This window comes from Lodderomyces beijingensis, assembly GCF_963989305.1.
Source record: "Lodderomyces beijingensis strain CBS 14171 genome assembly, chromosome: 7".
Lineage (NCBI taxonomy): Eukaryota > Fungi > Ascomycota > Pichiomycetes > Serinales > Debaryomycetaceae > Lodderomyces > Lodderomyces beijingensis.
Window position 1 is genome coordinate 1,012,497 of NC_089976.1, and position 27,596 is coordinate 1,040,092.

The 27,596-nt window shown below is 48.1% G+C and overlaps 13 protein-coding genes across 13 annotated transcripts; 3 read left to right on the plus strand and 10 right to left on the minus strand. All coding sequences in view use genetic code 12, as the record gives it.

Annotated features, from left to right (window-relative positions):
• Positions 1-38: 38 nt before the first annotated feature.
• Positions 39-2,219, plus strand: LODBEIA_P57080 (uncharacterized protein; the record flags this gene model as incomplete). The annotated part of the gene is made up of 1 exon (XM_066976070.1): positions 39-2,219. The coding sequence occupies one exon, from the start codon at positions 39-41 to the stop codon at positions 2,217-2,219; it is 2,181 nt and encodes a 726-aa protein (XP_066832646.1).
• Positions 2,220-2,462: 243 nt separating this feature from the next.
• On the minus strand, positions 2,463-3,829 carry LODBEIA_P57090 (uncharacterized protein; the record flags this gene model as incomplete). Its single annotated transcript, XM_066976071.1, has 2 exons — positions 2,463-3,762; positions 3,816-3,829. 2 exons carry the CDS (start codon positions 3,827-3,829, stop codon positions 2,463-2,465), a joined length of 1,314 nt encoding a protein of 437 aa, XP_066832647.1.
• Positions 3,830-8,161: 4,332 nt separating this feature from the next.
• On the minus strand, positions 8,162-9,076 carry LODBEIA_P57100 (uncharacterized protein; the record flags this gene model as incomplete). Its single annotated transcript, XM_066976073.1, has 1 exon — positions 8,162-9,076. One exon carries the CDS (start codon positions 9,074-9,076, stop codon positions 8,162-8,164), a length of 915 nt encoding a protein of 304 aa, XP_066832648.1.
• A 770-nt stretch (positions 9,077-9,846) lies between these two features.
• Positions 9,847-14,625, minus strand: LODBEIA_P57110 (uncharacterized protein; the record flags this gene model as incomplete). The annotated part of the gene is made up of 1 exon (XM_066976074.1): positions 9,847-14,625. The coding sequence occupies one exon, from the start codon at positions 14,623-14,625 to the stop codon at positions 9,847-9,849; it is 4,779 nt and encodes a 1,592-aa protein (XP_066832649.1).
• Positions 14,626-15,739: 1,114 nt separating this feature from the next.
• On the minus strand, positions 15,740-16,198 carry LODBEIA_P57120 (uncharacterized protein; the record flags this gene model as incomplete). Its single annotated transcript, XM_066976075.1, has 1 exon — positions 15,740-16,198. The coding sequence occupies one exon, from the start codon at positions 16,196-16,198 to the stop codon at positions 15,740-15,742; it is 459 nt and encodes a 152-aa protein (XP_066832650.1).
• Positions 16,199-16,383: 185 nt separating this feature from the next.
• On the plus strand, positions 16,384-16,668 carry LODBEIA_P57130 (uncharacterized protein; the record flags this gene model as incomplete). Its single annotated transcript, XM_066976076.1, has 1 exon — positions 16,384-16,668. One exon carries the CDS (start codon positions 16,384-16,386, stop codon positions 16,666-16,668), a length of 285 nt encoding a protein of 94 aa, XP_066832651.1.
• Positions 16,669-16,947: 279 nt separating this feature from the next.
• LODBEIA_P57140 (uncharacterized protein) lies at positions 16,948-18,201 on the minus strand (the record flags this gene model as incomplete). Its single annotated transcript, XM_066976077.1, has 1 exon — positions 16,948-18,201. The coding sequence occupies one exon, from the start codon at positions 18,199-18,201 to the stop codon at positions 16,948-16,950; it is 1,254 nt and encodes a 417-aa protein (XP_066832652.1).
• An 842-nt stretch (positions 18,202-19,043) lies between these two features.
• LODBEIA_P57150 (uncharacterized protein) lies at positions 19,044-21,137 on the minus strand (the record flags this gene model as incomplete). Its single annotated transcript, XM_066976078.1, has 1 exon — positions 19,044-21,137. The coding sequence occupies one exon, from the start codon at positions 21,135-21,137 to the stop codon at positions 19,044-19,046; it is 2,094 nt and encodes a 697-aa protein (XP_066832653.1).
• Positions 21,138-21,322: 185 nt separating this feature from the next.
• LODBEIA_P57160 (uncharacterized protein) lies at positions 21,323-21,799 on the minus strand (the record flags this gene model as incomplete). The annotated part of the gene is made up of 1 exon (XM_066976079.1): positions 21,323-21,799. The coding sequence occupies one exon, from the start codon at positions 21,797-21,799 to the stop codon at positions 21,323-21,325; it is 477 nt and encodes a 158-aa protein (XP_066832654.1).
• Positions 21,800-21,837: 38 nt separating this feature from the next.
• On the minus strand, positions 21,838-22,938 carry LODBEIA_P57170 (uncharacterized protein; the record flags this gene model as incomplete). Its single annotated transcript, XM_066976080.1, has 1 exon — positions 21,838-22,938. One exon carries the CDS (start codon positions 22,936-22,938, stop codon positions 21,838-21,840), a length of 1,101 nt encoding a protein of 366 aa, XP_066832655.1.
• A 60-nt stretch (positions 22,939-22,998) lies between these two features.
• LODBEIA_P57180 (uncharacterized protein) lies at positions 22,999-24,201 on the minus strand (the record flags this gene model as incomplete). The annotated part of the gene is made up of 1 exon (XM_066976081.1): positions 22,999-24,201. One exon carries the CDS (start codon positions 24,199-24,201, stop codon positions 22,999-23,001), a length of 1,203 nt encoding a protein of 400 aa, XP_066832656.1.
• Positions 24,202-24,287: 86 nt separating this feature from the next.
• On the minus strand, positions 24,288-24,977 carry LODBEIA_P57190 (uncharacterized protein; the record flags this gene model as incomplete). The annotated part of the gene is made up of 1 exon (XM_066976082.1): positions 24,288-24,977. One exon carries the CDS (start codon positions 24,975-24,977, stop codon positions 24,288-24,290), a length of 690 nt encoding a protein of 229 aa, XP_066832657.1.
• A 513-nt stretch (positions 24,978-25,490) lies between these two features.
• Positions 25,491-27,593, plus strand: LODBEIA_P57200 (uncharacterized protein; the record flags this gene model as incomplete). Its single annotated transcript, XM_066976084.1, has 1 exon — positions 25,491-27,593. The coding sequence occupies one exon, from the start codon at positions 25,491-25,493 to the stop codon at positions 27,591-27,593; it is 2,103 nt and encodes a 700-aa protein (XP_066832658.1).
• Positions 27,594-27,596: the final 3 nt, after the last annotated feature.

The window sequence follows — 27,596 nt, forward strand, 5'->3', positions numbered from 1 at the left end:
AAACTTACAACACTTACAACCACAATCTCCCAAGGGCAATGTTGTTGGTTTTGTTGGCACTATTCATTGTGTATGCCACCGGCTACGAGGCGCAGCCTTTTCATTACAAACCCCCCGTGGAGGCTGCTCTTACCGACGAGGAAATCTGCAAAAGGGCGGTTGCCGAGTTGCACAACGTCGAGGCTGCCACTGATTTAGACGAATGCACCACCTGCAAGACCCGGTTGCAAATAGCCAAGTTCATTGGCTTGACGAGACCGGATTTGGTGCCGCAGATATTCCTCACATGGTGCGTTGAGGCCGGGTATGATGAAGTGCAGTGCCACATGAACTACGGCTACTCGGGCGAGGACTACTCCAGCACCGGGAACGACTTTGCCAAAGTTGCCAGTTTGATGAACCCGTCAGGGTTGGATGGCGACTACTTCTGCTACTACCATGACAAAAAGTGCCACGTCTTGCCCGAGACCCCCAACATCGACATGTCCAACATGTGGCCGCTGAAGCCTAAAAACTATCAGCCACCAGACGGGTGCGGCGAGGTATTCCATGTTTTGCACATCAGCGATGTCAACTTGCAGCTCGACTATACTGTCTTTGCCGAAGCCAACTGCAGCCAAAGCTTGTGCTGCTCGAGCCACTGCAGAAACACCAAAGCCGCCGCGCCGCACGTGAATGAAAACTTGGACACCGGCTATTACGACAGCACCTACCGCAAGAACCATTTCGAAAAGGGCAAGTATTTGGACATCACCAAGGTGAAGAAGCGGACGTGGACTCCAGCGCGGCAGTTTGGCGAGTACACATGCGACACCCCGGCGTTGCTCCTCAACAACACCATGCTGTGCATAAGAGACTTGCACCAAAACCACCTCTCCTTTGAGTTTGCGCTATTCACCGGCGGCACGGTGGACCACTCGGACCGCTGCTACATGAGCAAGGACAAGAACATCAAGTCGCAGGAGACTAGCTACCGGATCATCAAAAAGTACCTCGACAAGATCGATGTCATCCCCACGTTTGGCACGCGGGACATTTTCCCCATGAACCAGCTTCCGCAAAAGCACCTCAGCGAAAACTCCAACTCGTACCAGTGGCAGTTTGACTTTCTCGCGGACTTGTGGCTGGAGTTGGACTGGGTCGACCACGACACCGCGAAGCAGATCCGGTACTCGCAAACGGGGTTCTCGCTCATCACCCTCAAGGGACTCAAGGTTATATCTTTAAACTCAAACGTGTGGAACACAAAGAACTTGTACTGTTTTTGGAACATGTTGGACGTGGACTCCCACGGCATGTGGAAGTTTCTCATTGAGGAGTTGATTGACTCGGAGAGAAACCACCAGCGGGTGTGGATAATCGCGCATCTACCACCGAGTCAGCAAGCGCTTCCCATTTCCACCAAGATCTTCACCTCCATCATTGAGCGGTTCTCGCCAAAAGTCATAGCGGCGATCTTCTTTGGCCACGTTCAAGCAGACACGTTTATGGTCCAGTACGGGTGCGACGGAAGCGACGCCAAGGAGTTGAAAAACGCGGTGAACCACGCCTTGGTGGGACCGCTGGTGAGCCCATACTCTGGCTATAACCCCGCGTGGAAGTACTATGCAGTGGACGAAAAGAGCTTTAGCATTGTCAACTCATTCACCTACTACACGCCCTTGGACAAGTCGTTCTACAATGACGGCGCCGAGCCCAACTGGGAGTTTGCCTACTCCGCCAGGGACTTGTACGACCCCGAGTTGAAGTGGCCGCTGGACTGGACCCTCAACACCGAGTGGTGGCACCACGTGGCGGAGGATATTGGTAACTCTCCCGAGACCGAGTTGTTGTACCAACGGTTGGAGACGCGGTGGTTTTCAGAGGCGGTGTTGGACAACACCAGTTATTGCAAAGTGACCAGTTTCTCCGTCGAGGCAAGGAAGCAGTGCATGGTTACCGATGATCAGGATGATTACATCAAACCCACGTGTCAAACCGACTATGTTCCGTTGATCCATGTCAAGAACCAAGAGGTGGAGTATGTGGAGGCCGACATGGAGGAAGACTTTGAAGCGCAAAAGCAGGCTGTAGGATATGCTCGGAACTGGGAGGAGAAAAATAACAACACAGAGAGTACAACCCCGCAGCCCCAGCGCAAGAAACAGCAAGGAAAGTCGATCCATCTTGCACACAACTGGAACCACGTCAACTATGTAGGAGATATTCCGCCATTATAGGCGGAGAGCGAAATCTTTATTAGCTAGTATAACTTTGTTTAGTATCTGCATTATGTTATAAATAAAAGCAAGCATGGTGCTAAAAAGTGACCGAAAAGCAAGTGAGTCCATTCATAGCCAGATGAGTGGAACCAAGAATACCGAAATAAGATTGCGAAACCGAATGAGTCAATGGGAAAAAAAAACAAGTGGATATATCAGGAACTGAAACTAGGGGTAAATGCAGGAGAGCAAAGGCCAGCTTCACTCTATAATCGGACAGAATGCGCCCATTTCAAACTCATTAAATGCGGTGGAAGCAGCAATCGAGACGGGGTACGACTGGTACTGCAGTGGCTGCTCAGTGGTGGCGGAGCCAGTGAGGAACTCTTCGAAGCCGCATGATAACTCTACGCATGGTGGTTGGAAGCTAAACTGGTTAAACACCGGTTTGGCGAGTTCATCTTCGGAGTAGGTTGTAGCTGGGGTGTATGATTCGGGGTTTTGGGCGATGCCGGGGGCAAAGCTCATCGAGAGCTGGTCGTTGAGCATCATAAAGTCGTCCAAGCTCACGTTTGAGTCGACGTTTTGCATCGTTGTTGACGTGTACAGTGGCGCTTCGGGAAGCTGTTGTTGTTGGATGTTGGTTGTGGATGGGATGTATGGCAAACTCATACACCTGTGCGCTTGCACTTGTTTCTTATGCTGTGGCTTCCTTACAGATGCCTCGGAGGATGACCTGCTGTGCTTTGGTTTTGGCTGGTACGATTTGAATTGCAACTGGCCTGCAGTTGGAGAAGATGCGCATTGTCGAGGTCTTTTCTGGTTAAAGTCTGGCTCCTGTATTGGCGAGTGTAGTTGCTGCTGCTGCTGCTGCTGCGGGAATTGAGGTTGTGATTGCAATGCTGGCGTCGAGTGGAACAACACCGGCTGAGCTTGTCTTTGCTGCTGTTCAAGCAACTGGCGTTGCAACTGCTGGATTTGTTGTTGTTGCTGCATCATGGTTTGCTGGTATCCGTATAAAAGGTCGTTGTTGTTTTGGTGGGCAAATGGTTGTGGTGCAGGCTGGTCCCAGTCGATTCCCAAGTTCATAATCCCCAACCCCAAGTCGGGGCTGGTGGAAGCAGAAGCAGTAGGAGGTGCATCGAAATTGGGCAATGTGGACAAGTCAAAGAGCGAGTCTTCCAAGGATAAAGTAGGCGAAGGCAACTGCAAGTTGGCAGCCGGGGACGGGTTTGCTTCCGGTTGCGCCTTGCTCTTGACAGGGACGGCCTTGTCGGCTTCTTGCTGCTCCACGTCGTCTGACTTGATAGGGGAGAGATCAACAAAGACAAAGTCCTTGGGCTTACCCGGTTTGTTCTTCGGCCTCCTCAATGGCGGTCTTCTCAAGGTAAACTTTGCAGCAGCAGCAGCTATTTTCAACGAGTTGTTGAGACACTCGATCGACGTCTGCAGCAGGTGCCTCGACGAGTGTGAGTCTGTGGATGAGGACTTTGAGTGAGACGCTGAGGGAGTTCTCTTGACTCTCCAGAGCTTCTTACCGTTAGCTGGAGGTAATACGTTGCTATAGCGGGTTAGTAAGAGTTGATGATGTCTGAGTAGCAGTTTCAAACATACGCGTTAATGTTCATATCGGTGTAGGGGTATCGGTTGATGGAGGTGTTGCTGAACCAACGAGAGAGGTAAGAAAGAGCAGGATATGTTTTCCAATATATACTCAACTCCAGGGACTCCCGAATAGTACTATTCGCGGACCGCCCACTAGGCAAGTCAATTGAGGATGGTTCTTGTGGTGAAGATTTCGAGCGTATCTCGACACTTGCGATATTGTGTCACCATGCACCCAGGGCAAGAAAATAGCCAAACTAAAAATAAAAATAGAAAAAAAAAAAAAGAATTTAATTTTCGTGGGCCCTTTTTTCAACACCCACAAGAGGGTCAAATTAACCCAATCGACCTTAAAAATTTTCTGCGCACCATTTGCTGTAATGGCACACTGGGGTTTGACTAAATAGGCAAAAGGCATGTGGAATGGGCTGAAAATATAACTCGCTTTACTTGATTATAGCCTGTTTGGGTAATTGCTTTCTGTGTATATGGCGTACATGACCCCCCGGCCCCAATCAAGCAGGAAAATCAATAAACGAAAGAGGGCTCCCCCTTGCTAATGACGGAGGAGCAACCCTGGTGTTAATTAGACGCATCGGGCGAGGGGTAGTGGAAATAACATCGCGAATTTGCTTGCCTAGTTAGTCGAGCTTTTGACAATAGCGTGTGTTAATGAGGTGATCTATGGGGGGGGTTGTCGGTCATTGATGTTCACCCGAGGCGCCGGCCAGTTGACTCAGTGGAGCTGCCTCTTGAAACTCACCTGTCTTTACGAGCCGGGGTGGTTGATGGCGCGGAAAATAATTTACGAAAATAATACACCGTCCCTTGCCCGTTGCTTGAGGTTCCCCGACAAACTTTTTTGCAACCATTGCGTCACTTTATTTTTTCCCTTTCCATTTTGAAGTTAAACCGTTTGCCAGTTGGCATTTTGCGGCATGTGGTAGCTCCCGAGTATAGTGGATATTAAGCTTTTAAGGCGGTTGCTGCCGAGTTGTGGGGGTGGATGAGGGGGCCCTAATTTAAGCAGCGGATCAAGGCGGAAGGGGACGCGGAAGTATGAACCCTGAGATCAAGGGGATGACTTGGGGAGACTGTGTGATCACGAGAGTGCAATGAGGAGGGGCATTGGCGCGGGACAAGTTGTTCTTGGAAGGACTCTGGTGGTGGTGGGCATTCCGCAAGTGATACTAAATGGGACGGTGGTGCGGCATGCTTCTACAGAACAAGGGAATGTCAAATAATATTATTTTGAAAAAAAGCTGTCACTTATTGATGAGGGGGAGAGCCCTCACATTATGTCTGCCTGCGGACCGAGCCCGTATTTCTTTACAAACAAGAATTCCAGAGTGTTCCTTGGACGGAGACTTGACTTCACGGGTTTACCCTCTGGTAGACTTTCGCGCACATACCAAGCTGGATCCCATATTATTTACCTCTAGCACGGACTAAGCAATGTTAATTGGACTTCCTGAAAAGGAAACTTTCGCTCATCCATGCTGTGCGTATTAAAAAATTAGAAAAGGAAGCATCCAAGGCCTTCGACAATAAGAGGGAGGGGGAAGAGTGTAAGCCACACGTTTTCTCCAGCAATTCAAGTTGCAGATCCTCGATTTTGTATGTCCGCGGTTCGACCCCACTTGATTTAGTGCCAATACTACTTGGAAGCTAGGCTCGCCAATTTAAGCTTTCACTGTCGTTTTCCCTCCTAATAGATCGCCCCGCCACCACAAGAGGCCTCAATCCAGAATCCTTGAGGGTTTAAAGTTCACCTTGGGGTTCAAGTGTGGAATTGTGTACAACGCTGGTGGCACCCTCGTTTCTAATAGCAAATCTCTGGTGTCTCCTCACTGTTTACAAATGGTGAAGTAAAATAAGCACTAACCGTGGGGAGGTTTGAAATCGAGAAACCCGCTTTTTAATCATTTGCGGCCTATTGTTCTGGATATGAAGTGCAGCAATATAAAGTACAAGTGGGTGATTTTCAACAATCGGACGTAGGCATCTGGTAGCTGGCGAGGAGCAGTCGCAGTATTTACATTTCCTATCTAGTCACTCTCGGCCTAATTAGGCCGTTTTATTTACTGCAGACAACATTGGCCGTTTTGCAGCAATTGCAGCTAAAACCACTTGCTACGTGAATTTACAAAATTTTACTTTTCCATGGGATGGGATGAGTCTCGGGTCGACTGCTTCAAGTGGTTGGAACAACGATATTTACAGTGGAGGTGCTTAAGCAGCACATTAGGATGTGCCCAGCAGAGCTCACGAATGGAACCAATCAGATCTCCCTAGTTTTACCTCCCTAGAGCTCTAGCGCGTGGAGACTATTTCAGAAGGACTGAAACGTTTGCTCTAAAACGTTGTGGGGCCAGGGATAAGAAACAGTGCAGGAGCCTATCTAGTCAAGATCTAAGTAGGCTCAGCGACGCAAATTTCCGGCAATCTTAGCAATTCCAGGAATGCTCTTGACTAGTTAGGCACAGGCTTTAATTGCTTTGGGGAAGGAGATAAAACCTTTGCAAACCTACCCTGTTGCTAGCGGGGCAAGCCAGAGTCTGAGCGAGGGGTAACGGGTTCAGCGGATTCAAGAAAATAGACCTCGTGGAAGGTCTCTAGCGATTGTTTGCGCCCCACTTTGAAAGGAGAAGCACAAACTGAGGAATTGCTTTGACGCAAGCGCTCTTCCTTGAACAAAAGGTGAACCAATTGCGGAAAGTGTCTTCTCGCCATCGTGGTCGTCTCTCTCTCCAGTCCTGTGTTCTCTAGAAAGCATCCCTAGTGAAACAAGAGTTGAGATTTTGATGGCATTTGTAAATATCTCGTCATGCACATCATTAGCTGTGCCCTTCTTTTTTCATTGACTAAACAGTTTTAGCATGCCGTCACGATACATGACGGTTATGAACCATTAGCGATTGGCAAGAGAGAATGTTTTACTCCACTTTCCTATTCAGTCATCTATTCACTTGCTCAGTTTTTGACGATGGTACATGATAGTACGCGTCTCAGAGCAATAGTGGTTGTGGAAGGTCAACCAAATTGCTACTTTGCACTCGTCGCTTAGGAGATAACCTTGGAAACGATTGTGTCGGAGTTTCGAGAGAGTTCGAAACCATCGTACTGCTTTGAACAAGGGATGGTTGGTTCTGGACAACTCCAACGGTGCTTTGTGCTGTGTGCCGATCGATCCACAATCCTCTTGACCGATCAGCAGAGGCTTATTGGTGAGGGTCAGACATAAGTCTTGGTGCGTACCACCATGTTTGCAAGTGCTCGGCAGTGGTTTCAAAAATTTGTTGGGATTGTAAAGTGCGGAACTGTTTGAGATTGAGATGAGCAAAGGCAACATCACTTGCGGAACCTCCTTGCTCGTGGTGACACCAAAGTCCGGGTCAAACTCTTTCAAAATCCAGTAAAGGTGCGCAAGCACTGAATCAGGGAACATATGTTTCAAAGCTCAGGCATTATCACCAACAGTCGTCGGTGTTGCGTTCACGAGGGGTAAGTTTTAGACTCGGAGATACGTCCTTCTCGAAGAGAGAGCGGGGCGGATGGGGGAGTTGTAAAAAGAGCACACTCAAGAGATGAGGGGAGCCGCTCATGATCTGCGGTGGGGCATGCTACGACAAGCGCATTCTGCAAAGGCCATCTTGAAAAGCTCCCCGACAATTACAAAAGTGAGGGTTACCCCACACACGGTTGTTGGAAAAGACAATCAATAACTGCCCCTATTTCTTGTTATTCAAACGTTTAAACAACGTGAAACAGAGTCGACACTACCCCCGTTTGACGCGTTAATGGACAAGTGGAACAAAATAACCTCACACTGGGAAAAAGATGTTTCCTGAAGAGTTTTAACAACGCCCAGAGTTGAGTGTGCGCGCACGTGACTTCACAGTAAACCAGTGGTAGCCATGAAAACGAAACTGGAACATTTCATAGTGACGAAAACATGGCTTTTCTCTCCTCTATTGACACTATATAATTGAGCTTCATCTGCTCACTCAGTTGTCTGCTCAGCATCAAGGCCCAATTTCACAACCAATTCTACCTGACAACTTACATCACCAGAGGAAGTCATGCTTTATGAAATTTCTTCCGGTACAGGCCCTATCTTTGAAAATTTACGGAGCAAGAGCAGCCACCATCAATGAGAGTCTACTAACTCACGTGACAACCTTATTGTTTGGCTACGTGACACCTTCATTGACTCGGGAATAGAGGTTATTTGCCATGACTTTGTGTCCATCGGCATTAACGTTTCGCTTGACACCTCTCGCGTGAACCATCCAAGGCTTTTCAGAGTTTCCACTGGCTTATAGAAATCAGTATTCTATCTAACTATATAAAATTTACTTGAACTTCTTTCCAAACATGATAACTTGCAATTGATCGTACAAGGAAATGACACCGGCACCGGCAACACCTCTCAAGATGTTAGCACCGCAGCCCTTGAAAAGAGACTTGACACCTTCAGCGGCAATAACCTTTCTAGCACAGTCGAGAGCACCGTTGTACTTGACGGCTTGACCTGAGGTCATCATCATACGTCTTCTAACGGTATCCAATGGGTACGAAGCAGTAGAGGCACCGGTGGTGACGGCCCAACCCAAGAGGAACGAGGCCAAGAACGAGCCTTGCAATGGACCAACCAAGACAACTGGTTTCAACGAATCGTAGAGACCAAAGTAGAGACCTCTGTAGACAATGATACCAACAACGGAAGGACCGAAACCTCTGTAAAGACCGGCAATACCGTCGGAAGCCAAGGTCTTCTTGTAAACATCAATCAAACCGTTAAACTCTCTACCTTTACCGTCGCCTTTAGCAGACTTGGCGTCGTTGGCCAACCTGGTTCTGGCATAGTCCAAGGAGTAGACAAAGGCCAACGAAGTGGCACCGGCCAAACCACCAGAGGCCAAGTTACCTGCAAACCAGGTCCAGTAACCCTCATCTTTCTTGAAACCAAACATGGCCTTGAACTTGTCCTTGAAAGCAAAGTTCAAAGCTTGTGTTGGGAAGTATCTGATAACATTGGCGGTGTTACCTCTCCAAAAGGCAATGAGACCTTCATCTGCGGCCGTTCTTCTGAAACAGTCCCCGATACCAGTGTATGGGTGGGACAATCTACCTTGCTTCAACATCTCATCTTGATTCTGAATCAACAACTTGACTCTCTCAATTGGTGCTGCGGCAGTCTTGGAGATTGCGGCGGAGACACCTCCCATAAGGAAATCGACTAAGAAGTTACTCTTTTCAGCTGCCATTGTAGTATTGAATATGTAAACGGGGTTGCTTGGGTGAAATAAAAGGGGAGAAAAAAAAGAAGAGTGTGTAAAAAAGAGGAACAGGAATCAGGAAAAGTTTTCGACATTTTATAAGGAAAAACTTTTTCTCTTTCAGAAACTGCAATAGAGTTGAGCGAATAATTTTCTGATAAAAAGTTTTTTATTTTTGTATATTTCTGTTTTTTTTTATGCAACAACGGTGTTATTGGTGTCGTTTGAGTCGGGAGGTCATGCTGGATAATGTGAATACTATGCCAATGATGATGGATCAACCACCAACGGCTTAACGAGGAGGACTCCCGACTCAAAGACCCGTGTTGTTGGCACTTTTGTAGCTAGAGCTGGCGCCGTGACACACGACTTTCTGGTTATCGCGGTGATTTACGGAATAAAAAAAAATTCATGTAGGAACTGACAATGCACGGTTTTTATTGGCCAATTAGTGCCACCTATATAGAGGGAGAGAAAATTGTTAGACCTGGGCCAACGCAACGGCTCGGTACTGGTGACTCCCTCCCCATCCTATGTGTCCCTGCTGACCCCTCCAAGCAGCGCACATCCCAATGCCAATGCCAGTGCCCAATTGAACCTCACTTCATTCGCTCACTTTCTCCCCATTCCCATCGCTCGATTTTGTGGTATTTTCCACCTGAAAAATTTGAGCCAAAGAGCCAGTGCGCCTCGACACGCGCCATTAATCTTTTCTCGCTCCATCTCATCAACTGTTAGTTTTCTATAATCTACACTGTCTATCTATTTCTCTCGCTAATCATTGAAATGCGTCTCTGGTTTTCATCAAATACCTCCATTTGGATGGTTTCCGTCAGCAAGTCGGAGTGGTGGCGGAAGCTCTTGCTTTTCCTTCGCATTTGAGCGAGGAACCCCGGTGGTGGCGTGTGCGGCGTCGTGGCCTGGTTGCTCATGTCGACCCTATCGTCGGAGACGCGATGGTCCATGCTCATCCGGTTGACCACTGCGCTTGAGTAGGCGCTGATCTTTGGCCTATCGGGGTCTGTTGGGTCATAGTTGGCAGGGTACGGGTCGAAATCGCCTCTTTGCACGCACTCCCTGATGATGTCTTCGTCCTTGGGAAAGTACAATTTCTGTAAAATGTCATAGAAGAACCTTGGAAGTAGGCACACCAAGATTCCAATGAAGATGACCGCCCAGAACGCGGTCATGCCAAACACTTGCGCCGCCGCCTTGTAGAACTCCTGCGACGAGTACTCCGACGACGACCAGAGCCCCGTCCAGATAAACACAATGAGGATCGAGATGCCAATGATTAGCGAGCTGAGCCAGTCCCACCGACGTTGGTGGAAAAGCAAGTACAAGTTGCAACTTGTGCATGCAATGACTGTAACAGGCACCCCGACCCAGAACCTATGGTCGACCGGTTTCCCGTTCTCCCCAGGAAACAGCGTCTTGTACATCAAGTAAGGGAAAAAGAAGGAAATGGCACTCTGGTATATTCCGTCAAGACAGTAAATGTAAAACTTTAAATCGCTCATTTCGTTTCTCAAAATACCCGAGCGGTATAGTTGCGGCACAAGGAGACTCACTTTTGCGCTCACGTCTTGGTCAAAGATGCCCATGAAGATGACGGGAAGCGACGTGAATGCCAAGTTGTAGAACATGAGATAGGTAAACTCAAACAAGTACGTCCCGTCAAAGTCGCAGTAGATCCCGTACCAGAACAAGGCTATGTTGAAGATGATGTTTTTGTAGAAGAACGACGGGATCATTTCGCTGAAGCGTTTGTAGGACCACCGGCCGTGGGTGAGCAACAACCGCGCGAGGAACCGAAACTGGCCAAACGCATAATCAGAGGACATCACCGCTTGCCGGCCTTCTTCTCCCGCGATCCCCACACCGACATCCGCGGCTTGAATCATGGCCACGTCGTTGGACCCGTCTCCAATCGCCAAGGTCATGACATCCAACGTGTCCTTGACTAGCTTGACCACTGCGGCTTTCTGTGCGGGCGACACCCGGCAGCACAACACGGCTCTGCATTTTTTGCAGAGCAAGAGGAATTTCCGTTTGGTGTCGCGGTTCATCAAGGCAAGCTTTAATGCGTCCCCGTCAATAACCACGCCAAACCGGGCATCTGGAGCAGTGTGATCACCAATGGCAGCCTCTTGCTCGTCGATGGTGCCTTCCATGTTGAAGTGGCGGTTCAAGTAAAAGCTGATAACATTGTCGATGATTTGCGCCTCGGCGTTGCCAAAGCCTAGCTCGAGGCCCATCTTTTCTGTTTCCTCGCTAGAATAAGCAGTTTTGATCACGAGCAAGTCCATCTCGTTGCCCAATAAATTACACGAAAAGCCAATGTTGATCGCAGTCTCGACCTTGTCGCCAGTCAAGACCCACAACTTGATCCCGGCCTCGGCCAATAACGAGATGGCATCGGGGACCCCATCTTGTAACCGGTCTTCAATCGCGGTACCCCCAAGCAACACCAACTCCTGCTCGATAGCGTCCGCCACTTGTTCCATCTTGCCCTCTCTATCCTCCAACGAGGACGCCGCCACCTGGTGCCGTTTGTTCCACTCGGTGTACTGCTCCCACGTCAACTCTCGCTCGGCAATGCACAATGTCCGCAACCCCTCCGTGGCGTACTCCTCAAGGTCCCTAGCAGTGGCCTCGAGCATCTCCGGGTCGTTCTCGGTCTTGGACAACCGCTCATAAATAATGCTATCTGCACCTTTGCAGAGCAACAACGCCCTGGGCGGGTCACTCGGTATCTTGATAATAGTGCTCATTCTCTTTCTTGTGGAGTTAAACTCCAACGTGTTCAACACCTGGTACTCCTTGCACGTGCCAAACTCGTCCACCAAAAAGCCCTTTTTCGTGGTGCCTTTGAAATTGAACCCCAAGGAGCGGGCAGTGCCCACTAGCGCGGCCTCATCGGGGGATTGCGCTTTCAACACCAACTTGTGCGGGTTCTTTTCGCTCTGCTCGGCCAAGACCGAGTGGCACAATGCCAACGCCAACATGAAATGGTAGCCAGCCTCCTGTTGGTCTTCACCCGCAGCACCCAAGAGATCGTCAACAAACTTCAGCGAAACAAACGTGATTTCGTCATCGTAGGTGGTGCTTTTGAGCAACCCGCGCAACTTGTCAACCATCTCCACTTTATCCTCTGCAATCATCGCACGTTCATGCGCTGCCTCGGCTTCAACATCCACACCTTGACGTTTTCTCAACCCTGCCAACGCCTCTGTATACGCACGGCCATACGAGACACCGTTTATCGTACACTTTTTAAACTCCATCACGTTTTGCGTCAATGTCCCCGTCTTGTCACTAAATATATACTCAATCTGGCCCAAGTCGTCACTAATGGACCACGATTTCGGGGTGCACGGGAAATCCAACTTTGGATAGTACATCCCCACGTCGGAGTATATGAAAAACGCCTGCGCCGTTTTAATAATTTCAATGGTGATGTACAACGAGATGGGAACCAATGACTGGTACAATATCACCGCGACAAAGAACCCCACGAGCCCGTTGAGCGCGGGGGTGCCCGCAATGGTGCCAAACTCAAAGTAGTCCCGCGACGTCCCTGTTTTCCTATAATACAACCCATTGACTAAGCCCGAGACGAAACAAATGATAAACAACAAGAGAAAGTTCAACAAGACATAGTAGTTCAACTCCTTGGACATGCGCGATTGCTTTGTTGGCGTGACCCCGGCGTTGAGCATGATCTTGGTGTCGTCTCCGGTAAACACCACTATCCCAATAACCCATTTGGTGTTTCTCAAAGAGCATCCACGTAGAAGCAAGTTGTTGATAGTGACGGGCTCCTCTAGTGGGTGCCCGTTGCGAGCAGTGTATTTCAAGTTGCCCTCGTATGAGTAGAGGTTTGCATGCGGGCCCTCTGAGTCAATTTGGAACGACTTGTCGATCAAGTCGTCGGCTTTGGTGATTTTGTCATCGACTGAAGAGTACTTTAATGCTTGTTTGACCTTGAGGTTTGTCTCCCCATCGAGGTTCTTTGTCTCGACAAAGCAACAGTTGTCGTCGTCACTCGTGGATAGAATCACCACATCGGCGGGGACCTCGTCGTTGTTGTAGATACGCAAGAGGTCCCCCACTCTGACATCTTTCCAGCACTTGCGAACAAATTTTAGAGTCTTTGGTTGTGCCTGTCCCGAGGACCGTGGTTTGTGAAACGATTGTCGAATGGTTTCGCCAAACGGATCAATCGAGTTTCGCGGAGTGACAACATCACTTTCAAACGACTTTCGTGCTTCTCCCTCCTGGATGTTGTTTTCACGGTTGTGCTTTTCCCTCGCTCTATTCGCCCTTCCTTCCTTTGTGAGGCTGCTCTTCAGTGCTCCCCAGAACTTGACCAACAACTTTGTGTTCCACTTTTTGAACCTCCTCCAGAGAGACACTTTTTCATCATTCACGTTTCGGTTTTCATAGTGGTAGTCCGAGTCATGCACTTGTTCCAAAATATGCGTATGCTGGTTGTTCACTTCCAAGTCCGTGATTGTCCTCCTGGAGTCCTCTACGGCGTCCTTTATCGCGGTGATAATGACAATGACAATCAACGGCACCGCCGCCATTGACGGTGAGGGGACACCAAAGATCTGGAACGCACCCAAGATAATCAACGCAAGGAAATAAATATTGGCAATGTTGTGGAAAAACTGGTTGAATATGTTTTTCGGTAAGAACGTGAGTGGGGTGTACTTTGTCGTTCTGATCTTGTTCCTGGGGTAGTTGGTGTTTGGCTTGCCCGTCTCCATGTCTGTAAACTGTTCAGGGAGCTCTCTGTTGAACACCACTGTGCGCTTCTCCAGCTTTCTGTTTTTAGAATCCCCTTCCGGCGCGTCTTTGTTGCTGTCAGAGTCCGAGTCACGGTGGTGGAGCTCGGGGAAGTCAATCGAGTGAGTGTTTGGTTTCCTGATGGACTTGATCCTCCCTTTCAACAGTCGGTGGTGGTGCCCCTTGTCGTTGCGGTGTGGATGTAGTATCTTGTTCAAGGTCCTGGACCGGCCCACGCCTGTTTTGGCCAGATCGGGTCTCCCGTTTTTGTCTCTGAACGTGCCCCACCGGTGTCTTCTGGTGGCCAAGTCTTCATGCAGTCCCGACACCTCTGCTGTGTTTTCAGCTTCCTCCGCCTTGGGTTTCTGGTACACTTCATCCTCCAATATCACGTCGTCCAAAAAGGGAGACTTTGGCGATTTGGAAAACCGGTGCTTTGACGGGGAAACCGACGACGAAGACGACGACGAGGGGGGTGTTTGGTTGGACCCCAATTGAAACTTCAAACGAGAGCTTTTCCCGTTGTCGAATGAGTCTGCGGCAAGCTTTGGCGTGGGTGGCATGGAATCATCAGAGTATGAGTCGTGGTTGGCCAGGCTGGCCGAGCCGTGGTACGACAAACGGCCCTTGTCAAAGTGCGCTTCCAACGGTGATTTCAAGATTGAGCCATCATCGTCTTCCAACTCGGCGCTGTGATCACTAAAGGGACTCGTCTGTGCCCTGCTTTTATCACGACTCACCATGGTGCTGTAATTCTACTCAATGGGTCTGCGGTATTTTCGCAATCTTTCCATCCGATCCGGATCTTAGGTGAGATCTGGCAGTGAAAAGATACCAGTAGGTGAATGTGAAGCAGCGCGTTTGACTTTCGAAAGTCAACCTCAGCAATACAAACAACAGATCTTGGATTCACCGGTTTGGTTGTAAAAAAAAAAGCCAGGCCCTTGACCTTTTTCAGAGAAACACGATTCTTTTAATAAAGCCCGAAATATAAAATATTAAAAGAAAAAAAAAAAAAGATTAAAATTTCATTACGGGTTGACATGATTACGGGGTTTGACTGAGAGACCCCCTTCCTCTTGTCAGCCATCTTACTACCTGGCCTTCAGGCGCTTTTCAGTCTACCAGAGCAGTTGCTTTTGCTTAGTGGATGGTCCTTGACTGCACATCGCCTGCCCGTGAAGTAGCAAGGGGGCTGCGTGGTGTGGGCATCTGACCAACGTCATTTCTAACCGGGAACCTGCGGCACGAAGAGTTCGCTTTTCCTTTTCTTTTTTTTTTTTTTTTATTGCCGCTTTCTCTTTCGGTCAATATCAAAACTGCATTCGTGGAAATTCCGTTTTCACCAGGATATGCGGTGTTTATACTGAGACCATAGCATCGGGACAATAGCTAGGTTATGGGATCTGTATGTGATCACGACCATAAGTGGACTGTCTTGTTCTCATTGGTGGAGTTAACCACCACAAAAGAGTCCGAGATTCTCTATTTTCTTTTTGTTTTTTTTTTTCAAGAATGTTCGGGATCGGTTAGTTCAGATTCGGGGCTGGGAGCAACGGCCGTGTTTGGTTAACAAACGACGCGTTGGGTTGAGTTTGTTCTCCATCACCTGGATACATTTACCCTCGACAGGCCTGTGGTGGCCACCCGAATATGAGGTTGTAAACAAGCCCTGCGAAGCAGACCCGCCAGATCTCAAAATCTTATTGTTGAGACTACTATTAATAGGTGAACTTACTCGTAGCAGTATACGGTACAACGACTAGTTCTGTCCACACACATATGATAAAAGATCATCATTCATTATCTAAAAAAAAAAAAAACCCTCTGGTGTAGTTCCCATGCCTTGTAAACAGCTCATTCCTTTCTCGTCGCGTATTTGGCAGTCCATTCCTTTGCCACTTCGACGGCCTTCTTTTCGTCCCGCTTCCAGTCTTCGGCAACATCATTCGCCAAAGGGTCGTCCGGGTTTGGTGCGCCCAACAAGGCCTGTATGCTCAACAAGATGGTTCTGATCTGCAATGCCGGCGACCAGTTGTCCTTGAGCACGTCTAAACATATTCTCCCCAACTTGTCGATATTGGGATGGTAGATCTTGGTCAAAAAGCGCACTTTTGGGGCACACATGGGGTAGTCGTCAGGTAAATAGAGCTCGAGGTGGAACACTCCTTCAGCGTAGGGGGACTGGCTCGGCCCGTCGATTGTCACTTCAAAGTATCGAAGGTTGTCTTCGCTTGGCGTCGCGGTGATCCCCGGGACTGGGTCACTTACTAACCGCTCGGTCTCCTTGAGGATTCGTTTGGGAAGTGCAGCCATTAATTAGTGTGGAGGCTGTAAAATTGGGTGTCAAAAAAGACACCAGTGGTTGGTGATTTTCCCTCTCTGTTATCACCTTGCTCGCCCTCGTTTGTACAAAGTCGTGCAAGCGCTGTCAAAATCGGCCAATAGGTCAAGAGTGAAGATTTCCCTCGAAGCTGTTGCTAGCCCCACTCACGTCACTAATGAGGCAAAGCATGGGTCAGGGGTCGCCAATGTCCCACAAGTTTATCGTGGGCACCATCGCAGTACTTGTTGGAGTCTATGCCGCGCACAAAGTTGGCTCTGATTTCCAGTTTGTCAAATACGAACCACACTCTCCCGAGGAAGTCGAGCGCAGGCAAAGGGAGAAAGTCCCAGTCAAGATGACTGTTCTGGACTCTGCAACTTTAGAGCTAACTCCGGAGGCAAAGTCGAGGATACAAAAGAAGATGCAACAGGAGCAGCGAGGCCAGAATGAGCGAGATTGAGTCAACTGGGTATGGTTTACTTGGCACTGGCAATGCGTGAGCTGACACTGTAGCACCAGAATGAGACTGAAGGGAAAAGAGAGAACAATTGCAATGGTCTGTCCCCATTAAACCAGCGGTAGCTGTGTAAAAGTCTTTATTCTCACGCATCCTTCTCCTAAGGGGCGCGATATCATGGTGCTGAGTCAGAATGGGATAGTGATACTTTTTATAGCATTTTCGCAACAAAATTTGCCAAAATACTTTCACATGTAAATGACATCTCCTCTATACACTAACCTATCCACTTCGAAAATTCATGTACAACAAGTTGTACTCATTTTTCAAATCGTACACCGCCTTTTCATTCCTTTTGTAGCCCAATTCCTTCAAGATCAAGTCGCACCCAACCAACTGCTTTCCAGTCAAGTGCTGCTCATCCGAAATCTCCTCAATCAAGGTCAAGGAAAACTTCTTTGGCTTGAAAATCTTCAACACTTTGGTCAAGACTGTGATCACGTCCACTGTTTCGTTAAAGGGGTAGTTGGTTTCAAACGACGCGTAGCTCCAGCCCGACTCGGGAGTTATGTGGAGCGTGTAGTAGTACCCACCGGCAACGTTGGAACAGATGGAGTTGGAAGAGTAGCCACAGGGAGTAAATGCAAAGGCATCGTTGATGAACTCAAAATTGGCGCTAGCCTGGAGGCAGTTGTCGTCAGTCTTGCAATCCATGCAGTCCTCGTCTTCGGAAACGTCCGACAACGAAGGCGAAGGCAAATGAGTATTGACCCTTGGCGATTGGAAAACCGTGTCCAACTCTGTCTCCATCATGGTTTCCCAGCCTAGCTCGTGTCCCAAATCATCCTGCTCGCCAATATCGTCACCTGGTTTTCTCGAGTAGATAAACTTGGACGCACACTCCGGGTCCAACTCAGTCATCAATATTTCAAAAGTCTGGTCTGCGCTGCTGCCAGCCAGAGGGTGGTCTTGCTCTTCTCCTCCTACATAAAGATACCAATGGTCGTCGCTGTCAAAGTTGCCCACGACGTAGGACTTGCCCAAGCTAAAGTGCTGGTTCAACAACGACACCTCGTGTTTCCAGTCCTTGTGCACGTGGATCTGTTTCTCGGGGAACATGAAAGATCTTCTTGAGTAGAAGACTCGGTAGATTTCCTTGCTGCCCATTGCGCAGATGGACTGCGCCATTGTGAACAACTCCTCCAAGCATGCTAGCGTAGTGGTGGTACCGCACGTTTTCAAGATCAACTTGTGTGGGAACACAAACAACGACGATTCACTCAACAAGTACGCGTCCATGTACCTGGACGATTTCATGGACAAGATCTTGCAGCTGACCAAGTCCAACATCTTGGCCCAAGACTCTCTCGCGATAGAGCGCAAACCTCCCACTGGTGCGCTCTCGGGCAAGACACTCTCCGACTTCCAAAACCAAATCTCCAACAACTTTTCTGGACCTTCAAAGGCAAACGTGGAGTCTAAGTTGATCGATAGTTCATGGTCGACAAACGGTTCGGGGCAAGCAGGAGTGGCCATAGCGAAACTTACTCTTGTGGGGTTCGCTTATTGAAACGGAGAAGTAGCAAGAAACGTTCCAATTGGTAAACTGTGGAGGTGGGTTGCTTTTTTGATGTCAGCGGTGTTTCTCAGGTAAGAATTTGAACGACACGATCGGCGTAGGTGTGATTGTAAGAGTTGCACTTGCTCTGGTAGTACTTTATATTTTCGGCGTTACCCGGGCTCGATCAATCTATTGATAAAAAATAGGCTTTTTCGTAGTGGTTTCTTTGGCATATAAGCACTTTTCACGGAGACTTCAACAAGGACTCAAAAAGACTTTGTTTTTGAAATCGACTTGAAGTAACAGCTCCTGTTTTGTTTGACACGAGACGACGATGGCTTGAAAAGTCTTTTTCGCTGCAAAATTTATGAAAGGGACGATGCGGCCTGTGCTGAGTTCTAACCAGGAGCTCTCTATTATTCAATACTAAAACTCGGACGAAAAGATAAACGGGGGGAGTTTTGGTGATTGCTTTGGGGATGAATGGGTGAATTGGTTGTAAAAAAAAAAAGAAGAAAAATCTCAGCTCTATTATTGCGCAACGTTACTGCAGGCGTGGTGAAAAAAAAAAAAAAAAAAAAAAACAGAGAAAAAGTGACTCTATTCTGCGCAGTGGTGGTAACAGCAAAGCTGCGTACAACGTGAACGGGACAAGGGCAAACACACTGCACAGGGTGATCTTAAGAAATTGCTCTGTTGCACAATGGACGAGTTTGCAAACGCCACCAGCCTCAATGGTCGCACGACCGTTATCTCCATTGGCCTCAAAAGGAAACAAGAATACTCTATTTCATTGGTTACACTGCATCTGTTTAATCTAAACACTTGCCACGATTTCGCTTGCATTTCGCAACACCTCAACCATTCTAATACACTCTTTTCTCTTCTGCACAGTGAGTTCATTCTCCTTGACCAAGTCGGGCAACTCAGGGTTGCTGTACATTTTCTCCAACAACTCCTTCTGGATCTCGTCCTTGGACTTGTTGATCAATTTCAACATGATCGCCTTGGGGACGATGTCAGCGACTGTTCTCTTGACAATATTATAGTACGATGAGATCAACAATTTGATCACTTCTGTCTCCATGGTTTCTCTCTCGGTCATTGTACCCGTTGCTCTCAACACCGGTGGCGGGGCCTCCATCTGCTGCAATCTCTTTTTGTTCTTGGAAGAGAAAAAGCCACCAAAGAATCCATTTGATGACTCCTCCGGCCTGGCAGAGTTTGCTGGGTGTTGTGGGTGTTGTGGTTGTTGTTGTTGTTGTTGCTGCTGTGGCACCGGTTTCCCAGTCTTTGGATCAACTTGCACTTGAGGCTTTGGGTGGAACTTCTCCTCTACAAACGCCATAGCTTGGGTTCCGGTCAACAAGTCAGGGTGTGCTGTGTTGACATACGTTTCCTCGGACTTGATCAAGTCAGTGACAAACTCATTTGTTGGCACCAACGCTTCTCTTAGGTACTGGATGAAATGGTTGGACAACTGTTCCTTCAACGCAGGGTATCTAGTGTATTGCGGTTGGTTAATGATTTGCGACAAGATGCGAACCAACTCGTCAAAGATCAAATTGATGCATCGAATCGATGGCTCCTCCATTCTCTTGATTTGCTGCTTAACCAAAACTGTAAACGCAGCAGTGCCCACAAACAACGACGGAGCCGAACCCGAGGTGTTGTGCAAGATTGTTCTGATATCGGCGTCTCTGATCTGGTCAAACGGGTCCAACGCATTGATCCCGTTTTTGTAGATTTCATGAAACACAAACGAGATCCGCGCGCCGCCGCTCAACTCTTGCGAGCTCAACTCCTTCGACTCACCATCCAAGATCCCCGTGTAGTCCTTGGTAAAGTTTGTAATCATGCTCAACGCAATGGACGCGGGCGACTCTGCCATCTCGGGTCCCAACAAACTCAACTCGTTCAGGTACTTTTTCAACGAGTGCTCAATCTTCATTTTGATATCCGGCAACGTGCTCTTGATGTGGTGGAGCAAGATGCCGTTCAATTTCTTGGCAAGATAGGGCGTGCCGCAGAACTGGGCCTTGGCTCTGTAGGAAGGGTGGTTTTCAAAGAAATTGGCCTCATTAGCCAACGCTTGTCGAATGGTCTTTTTCGTTTCAATGTCCTTTTGCCCTCTGTTGATGACTGGCACATAGCCAAATCTCAACGGAATCACCCTTCCAGCCAAGATATCAATAACGTCGGTGCCTTGGTCCATCAAGTCGACTTTGGTCAAGACACCAATAGTACGCGAGCCCTCAGGGTCAACCTCCCTGGCCAACTTCAACCCGTCCGAGTTGGCCAAATCCGTGTTTGCCGCGTTTACCGACAAGATGATGGCGTTGGGCTTGGAAATAAACTTCATAATCATGTCTCTGATTTGCTTCTCAATATCCTTTGGCTGGTCTCCAACGGGCACTTTTGTCAAACCGGGCAAGTCCACCAACGTCAATGTCAACACGTGGGGCGAGTAGATTCTCAAATTGATGGGCACGGGCGAGATACCCAAGTTCTTACCGGTCTTGGCGTCCGTTTCACGCACAATTTCAGTCCTGATGTCTTCAAAGTTGTAAAACTTTTTACCTGGGAGATGCAAAAACTCCCCCCACTCGTCAGGGTTGTCTTCCTTCTGCCCGCCGCCTTCATTCGCTTCGATATCGAGTAGCTCTTGTTTGTTTTTAGGGGTGGCTCTTCTATTGGTCAACTGCAAAACCAACGGTCTTCTAGTGACAATACCCGTGCCTCGTGGAAGAAAGTCTCTCCCTACAATGTTCTCCAACACTGAAGATTTGCCCGAGGATTGCGATCCCACAACGGTGATCTGAGGCAAGTCGACTGGTGACTGCGAGCCGCCGCCCAATGGAGCCAAAGCATCCTGCAACTTGTTGATTGTAGCAATCAAGCCCTCATCCATGATTGATAATGGCGGAGTGAGGTTGGACAGTTTTGGAGTAGGGCGATAACAATCTGTATATTAAATATTTACAAGTTGTAGTTTTCATCTTGGTGGCACCGGCAACAAGTTTTTCACCGGTACACACGACCTACAGCTAACGAACACCGTTGACCGATGTGATCTCACGCCGGAAACAACTGGTGTTAGTCCATGACGTATACATTGATCTGCAAGTCTGTATACTTTGCAAGAACTGCTTCGGTGTCTTGCCATGGCACTCCGAATATCCCCGCGTTGATCTTTGGCATGTTGATGACAGCTTTGCCGTTGTCTGTTTCAACGTCGATTGCCTTTAATTGACCAACGAGATCATGCACTGCCTCATCCGTGAGCGCCACAATCTCCTCTGGTGTCTGCTGAAAGTCACTGGTGAACAAACAGGCAATGTAGATCCTATTCTTGTCAAAATCATCACCTTTCAACAACAACGAGGTTCCGAGCAAGTTTCGATTCCCGTGGCAGTATTCGCTGTACTGTTGATTAGCGTGAGGAAACTTGCGTCTAAACACAGCTGCGATCCCGCCGCCCCAGCTTCCGCCAGTGTTGCAAGCGTGTGCTAGTATACACGGTTTACGGGCTGTATGGCTAAACAAGTCGCCCTTGATGTATTTGATTGGCATTCGGAAAATTGAGAGAGAAGAAAAGCAACTGTGGGTTGTTACATTTTTACAAACACTGTTTCTCCGGGGGACACATGCCCCACCCCGTTCCAAAAGAACCCCTTTTCACTGCCGCACCCAAACGCATTTTCAAACACCTGCTCTTGTGCGAGACGTGACCCATACGACGTCTCCTCGTAGCTGCTCTGGAGTGCGAAACAGTCGTGGTATTTCGAAACATCGTGTTGCGGCTGGAACCGGTGCTGGGGAGTCACCATGTAGAACTCTATCAAGTCACCTACACTGGGTTGTGCCTCCGCTGATAGCGCGATTATGTCAGCTTTAGCTCCCCATCCCCCGCCACCTGCAACCACTTTGAATCTATCAACGTGGGTGGTGCCCTGTTTCCTCACCTTGACATACACTTCTGTATCTTTCGACTTGAGGCTCATCAACAGATTGTTCTCTTCTAAAAACTTGGCAGCTGGCTTGTTCTCAACCTGTTTTAGTAAATTACCCACGCATTTTGTAATTTTGAACGACTCGTTCGGGTATAGTGGAGTCCAATGGTCTTCGACAATAGCTCTTGAGTGTCGTGGTATCACGCCATGCGGTAACTCCAAGCTCAACTCACACAAGTGCTGTCCCGAGAGGCCCATTTTCGAGTCAAAGTAAAACAAGGTGATGATTGAACCCGAGGAGAAAACGGTGTTTGCAAGAGTAACCCGTGCCTCCATTTCATTCTTCAACTTGAAACTAACGCTCCCGGTGATGTCCTTCCAGTTTTTTCTCGCAGAGACAGGGTTGATCCCGTCGCTTTCGCGTGGCGGTTTGTTGATGTCGTCTTTTTCCTCAAGTAGCACCGACGTGCCGATTTTCATTTCCTGCTCAAGCCACAACTCACTCACACCGTTCCTACTTGAAAACGGAACCATTGTGTCGATGCCCGCTACAACAACCTGTAGTCTGTTTGTCTGGTGTAGATCGATGGCATCTTGAATGATGTTGGGTAGGCACGTCGGTGTCGAGAAAACTAGCACCGACTTGGGGGTAACGTTGCTTGGAGGAGTTAGTCTAAAGTCAACGGGGTTTACTGTTGTTCGTGCATGGTGCTTGAATGCTGGAGAATGAACGAATCGTGCTAGTTGCTTACGGATCATCTTGTTGGTGTCTATAGAGTGGTTCTATATATTTCGCAGCACCATTTTTTTTTTTCCGCCCTAGGTCAATTTTCGCTTCTTGAATCCCTCGGCACCCTCGTCATTATCCCGATGCAGAGCTTGCTTAGCTTTGGCGAATTCCGATTCCAAGTCAAAGTCCTCATCGCCCTTGTTTTCAACCCCCCTTTGAGTCTCCTTTTCAGCCTCGGCTAGTTCCTTTGCCAAGTCGACCCCTTCACCACCATGAGCCAAGACCTTTTTCAACACTGGGCCCCACACTCTATCACCCCTTTGGAAGTTCTCCAACTCAAACACATTGCGACCCAAAACCCATTCCGACTGCTTCGTTCTAACAAGATCCACCATATACGCAGAGGAGTCCATTGCACGGCCAATGTCACTGATTAAACTCCGGATATAGGTCCCTGACGATACATCGGCGGTGAAATGGAACATGGGCAATTTGTCCGGATGGCTCTCGTCCTCTGACAACAACCGTGGCTTGCACTCTTGAGGCACTCCCCCAGTTTGCTCAAGGTACTGTTTGGAAAAATACAATGGCGAGTCGTTTAACGTGGGGTTGTTCATCAACGCATGTTCTTTTGCGACGCCGTTTTCATCCAACTCGCTTTCCAATCTTTTAAAGTCATGTTCAGTGGTGAGGAGGTCCTCCTCACACACTTTGATACGCCCCACGTTAACCTCTCGCACTTTGATATCCCTCGGTATGGGTTTCCCCTCTCTCGCGTATTCATACAAGGGCTTGCCGTCCACTTTCAACGCGGAGAAAATCGGTGGAGTTTGTTTAATGTCGCCAACAAATTTCTCCGCCGCGTGTAAAACCGAGTCTGGTGTTATATGTGCTATTTCATTCTGAGACACAATCTGTCCCTCTGAATCACCCGTTGTCGTGGCAATACCAAGCAATGCCTTGGCTTCGTAGGTCTTTTGGCACTCGGTGAGGTAGTACTGTAGCTTCTTTGTACCTAGCCCAACGCCAACAACCAACACCCCTCTCGCTAAAGGGTCCAACGCGCCCCCGTGCCCGATTTTCACCTTGGCGTTGGCTATTTTCTTTTTGGCCTTGTTTTTCCACTTCTTGTCCTGGCCCAAGTCGTAGGACATCTTGTCTCGTATCGCTTGCATATCCAGGGCAAACACTTGCGACTTGGTGAAGATTTCTTGTAACTCTGCAATTATGTTGGCTGAGGTTCTCCCACTGGGTTTGTTTATGGCAAACACACCGTTCATGACTTGCTTCATCGTGGTGGTGGTTGAAGTATCTACAGGTTACGAGGGGATGAGGTTGGAAACTTGTATATCCAACTGCGAAAAATATTCATTTTTGGTTAGTATTTAGCGCGCCGCCATAGACTTTGAAGGATTACACGTACTGACAAATATGCTGTTTTCCTTGGTGAAGTGATTACCAAGTCGACTCCGTCTTTTTGAAACTGTTCATTCTGATGTCTGATAAACGCTTCCAATTTGGTAACTTGTCTCCTGGAGTAAGTGTACAAATGACAAAAGTTCATCAACAGGAGGAATAACCCGCCAGTCAAGACGTTGCAAATGTTTTCACAAAGAGTCCATACTGAGAACGGGTTGAAGGCTAGTTGCAACTTGAAGTTGATGGTGGTGACAAGTTTGAGCAAGTCTTGTTCCGATATGCGTTGCCGGAGCTGCAAGATTTCAGATGTAACTCCAAACTCATGCTGATCAAACGTGGCCATGACCGAGTTACTTTCCTCTGATTTGATTGCCCCTGGCTCTTGCCCTGGGTAGAATATAGAGAACTGCGGTATCAAGTCCGAGCACTGGATATCATAACAACGTGGTATTCTTACAACCCTCGTGTGCTTGAACGACACGGATGACTGGTCTTTGTAATGGTTGGGAAAGTGGTTTACGACTACCACGGGCAGTTCAGAACCACCCAGCTGCGACACTAAATACTCATGGTAGTTAAAGAACACTAGATCTGGCGGTGTCTCTTGAGCATTGCCAATGTTGTACTTGTCATTGACATGGTTTGTCATTTGGTAGTTGTGGTGGGTGGCACCTAGCAGGTGTTGATAAACTGCGCAACAAAAGTGAAGAGGTACTAGCAAAGAAAAAAAAAAATCAAGCCTTCTTCACCGACTCTTTTCTTTCTTTCCACCATGTTTTAATCAGCTACTATCCCTGGTATGTTACAAATCTCTATCAACCTTGTTCATGATGATACTGAGTCGTTAGGACTCCATAGCATAAACCCAGCTCAATTGATATTTTGTTTATGATAAAAACCGTTTATTCAAATCTATCTGATATGTACAAGTAGTGCTCTAATGTCTTTGACAGACTTGCTAACATTTGCCCAGGCTCAACCATCGAGGGGTTTTATACAGTTTTTTAAAATACATTCACTTCCAGCAACTGAAACCATTTGTAGTGCTCTCAAAAAAACACCCACAGTGTGTTCACGAACCCACCCTGGTGTCGAATCGCGACTCGTGAAAATTGCAAAATTTTCTCCAGAGAGTGCACGTTTTCTCTTCCCATCAACGTAAATGATCCCCAGACGAATAGCAAGACCGTTGTTGCGCGGGCATGTGTTGCTGAGTGTAGGGGTAAGAGCCTTGCCTCCGAGACTAATCCGGAGTCAAACAACCACTCTGTCGGAATCAGTTGAGCCGTCAAACACGCCCATTCATCCGTCGAAAACAGCTGCCAAAAGAGTGGAGAACCACAAGTTGAGAGACATTACCAAGCAAATCCAGGAGACAATCAGCTCGGGAACTGGTTACCACGAAATAAAAGACATTCTCGAGGAAGGAATCACTTTTCTACGTGAGATACGCAAACAGGAAAACATCCCGGAAATCGCCTTATACAATGCTTTCCTTCCCTTGAGCATTGAGTTGTTCCAACTAGCAAAGCAGAATGGACAAGATCTCAACGAGGTGTTGCAGTTTCTCACCCTGCACCAGATTGCACACCAGTACCATTTTACCGAAGTTGCCATATCGCTCTTGCAGAATAAGCCAGACCCCGCTCAGTACCACAGGGTGATGCAACTATGGGCCAGGTACTTGGAGTACAAAAACTCTTCACCTGTGTTTGTAGGGATGAGCCTTAAAGACGGGGAAGCCAAGTACACTGGGTACCATCTTCCCAACTTGAGCTACTACGCATATGTCATGGCCTGCGAGGGCGAAGGACTCACCTATTCAGAAGAGAACGCCAAAAAATTTTCCAACAACGACACTGTGCCAGCTGTGTATATGTTAAAGCGGACCCTTGAAGAGGTCAAGGTGTTTTCCAAACCAGAGTTTGCGAAATTGAAACGCGTGTTGGATGAGTTTCGATTAGGGCAGGTGAATCCCAACAGTGCCAAAATGCTTCAGAAAATATATTCATTGCGTGACAGAAGGGAGCTCGACAGTATATACGCCGAGATTGTGCAAGTCTCATCCAAGCAAGGGATCAAGATCGATGAACGGGTCTTGGTTGCCATGATGGACCGATACTTTTACATTGACGAGTACGACGACGTGTTTAACATGTTCCAAAACATCCTCAAGTCCGGAATCAAGCCATCGATTGGCGCTTGGAATGTGGTGTTGCGCGCCACAATCAACCCCAACAGATTCGCGAAAGCGTCAGCAAAGCAAAAGCGTGAGTTTATGAGTAACTTTAAAAAGATGTTGGCCACTATAGAAGCAAGCAAAGTGGCTTTTGACGAGGAGACTTTGGGCAGCATTGTTAGCGCTTTTGCGATTGCCAATGACTTTGACTCTGCTGAACAGCATATTAAACAGCACCCACAACTCAACGGCAACGCGGCAAAGGATGGTGTCTTGTGCGGCCTCGTTTTCAACCACCGGATTGACGATGCCGAGCACCGGATGCGCGAGTACATGAAAGAAGGCAACTACAAACCTAGCGCCACTGTATTGAACATGTTCATGTCCCACTATGCGCAAAAGAAAAACTACAAAGCCGTGCGTGGCATCAACGAGTTTATGCAAGAGCACGGCATTCCCGAGACGGTGCATTCGTTGACCACCTTGGTAGGCGCGTATGTCAATGCGCTCATTGACAAGGGGAAAACACCGAGCTTTGAAGGGATCTTGCACACTTTGAAAGGCGCCACCAAAAACGAGCACACTCTTTCAGCGGTGCTCAACGGGTTGGTTGACTCTGGGAACATGGTTGCTGCTAGAGTGCTCTACAAGCACATGATGGAAACAAAACCCAGGTCCAGTGCCATTCAAAGTAAGATGTTGCAAGGGGAGTTGTCCCATGGGGATATCCCGATTGCAGTGCAAATTTTCGATTACTACATCTCCAATATCAACAACGATGCGCGGATCTGGAACATCATGATCAAAAATCTTCTCACCAGAGACACGCCGCTCGCATTAGAGTACTACAGGAGGATGAAGAACGATCCTGGAGTGAGACCAAACAGGTTCACCTACTACTTCATCCTCAACTACTTACTAAGCAAACGCAACCACAAGTTGATCTCGCTCGTTCTCGCTGACATGGCCGAGTTGCCCGATGCAGACTACGTGCCGGAAATGGTCAAGATGCTCTCCAGAGTCAGCAAGTTTGTTGAGCTCCCGCCAGCTATAGCACAAAAATTGCTGAAACATGTAAATAATTAATCC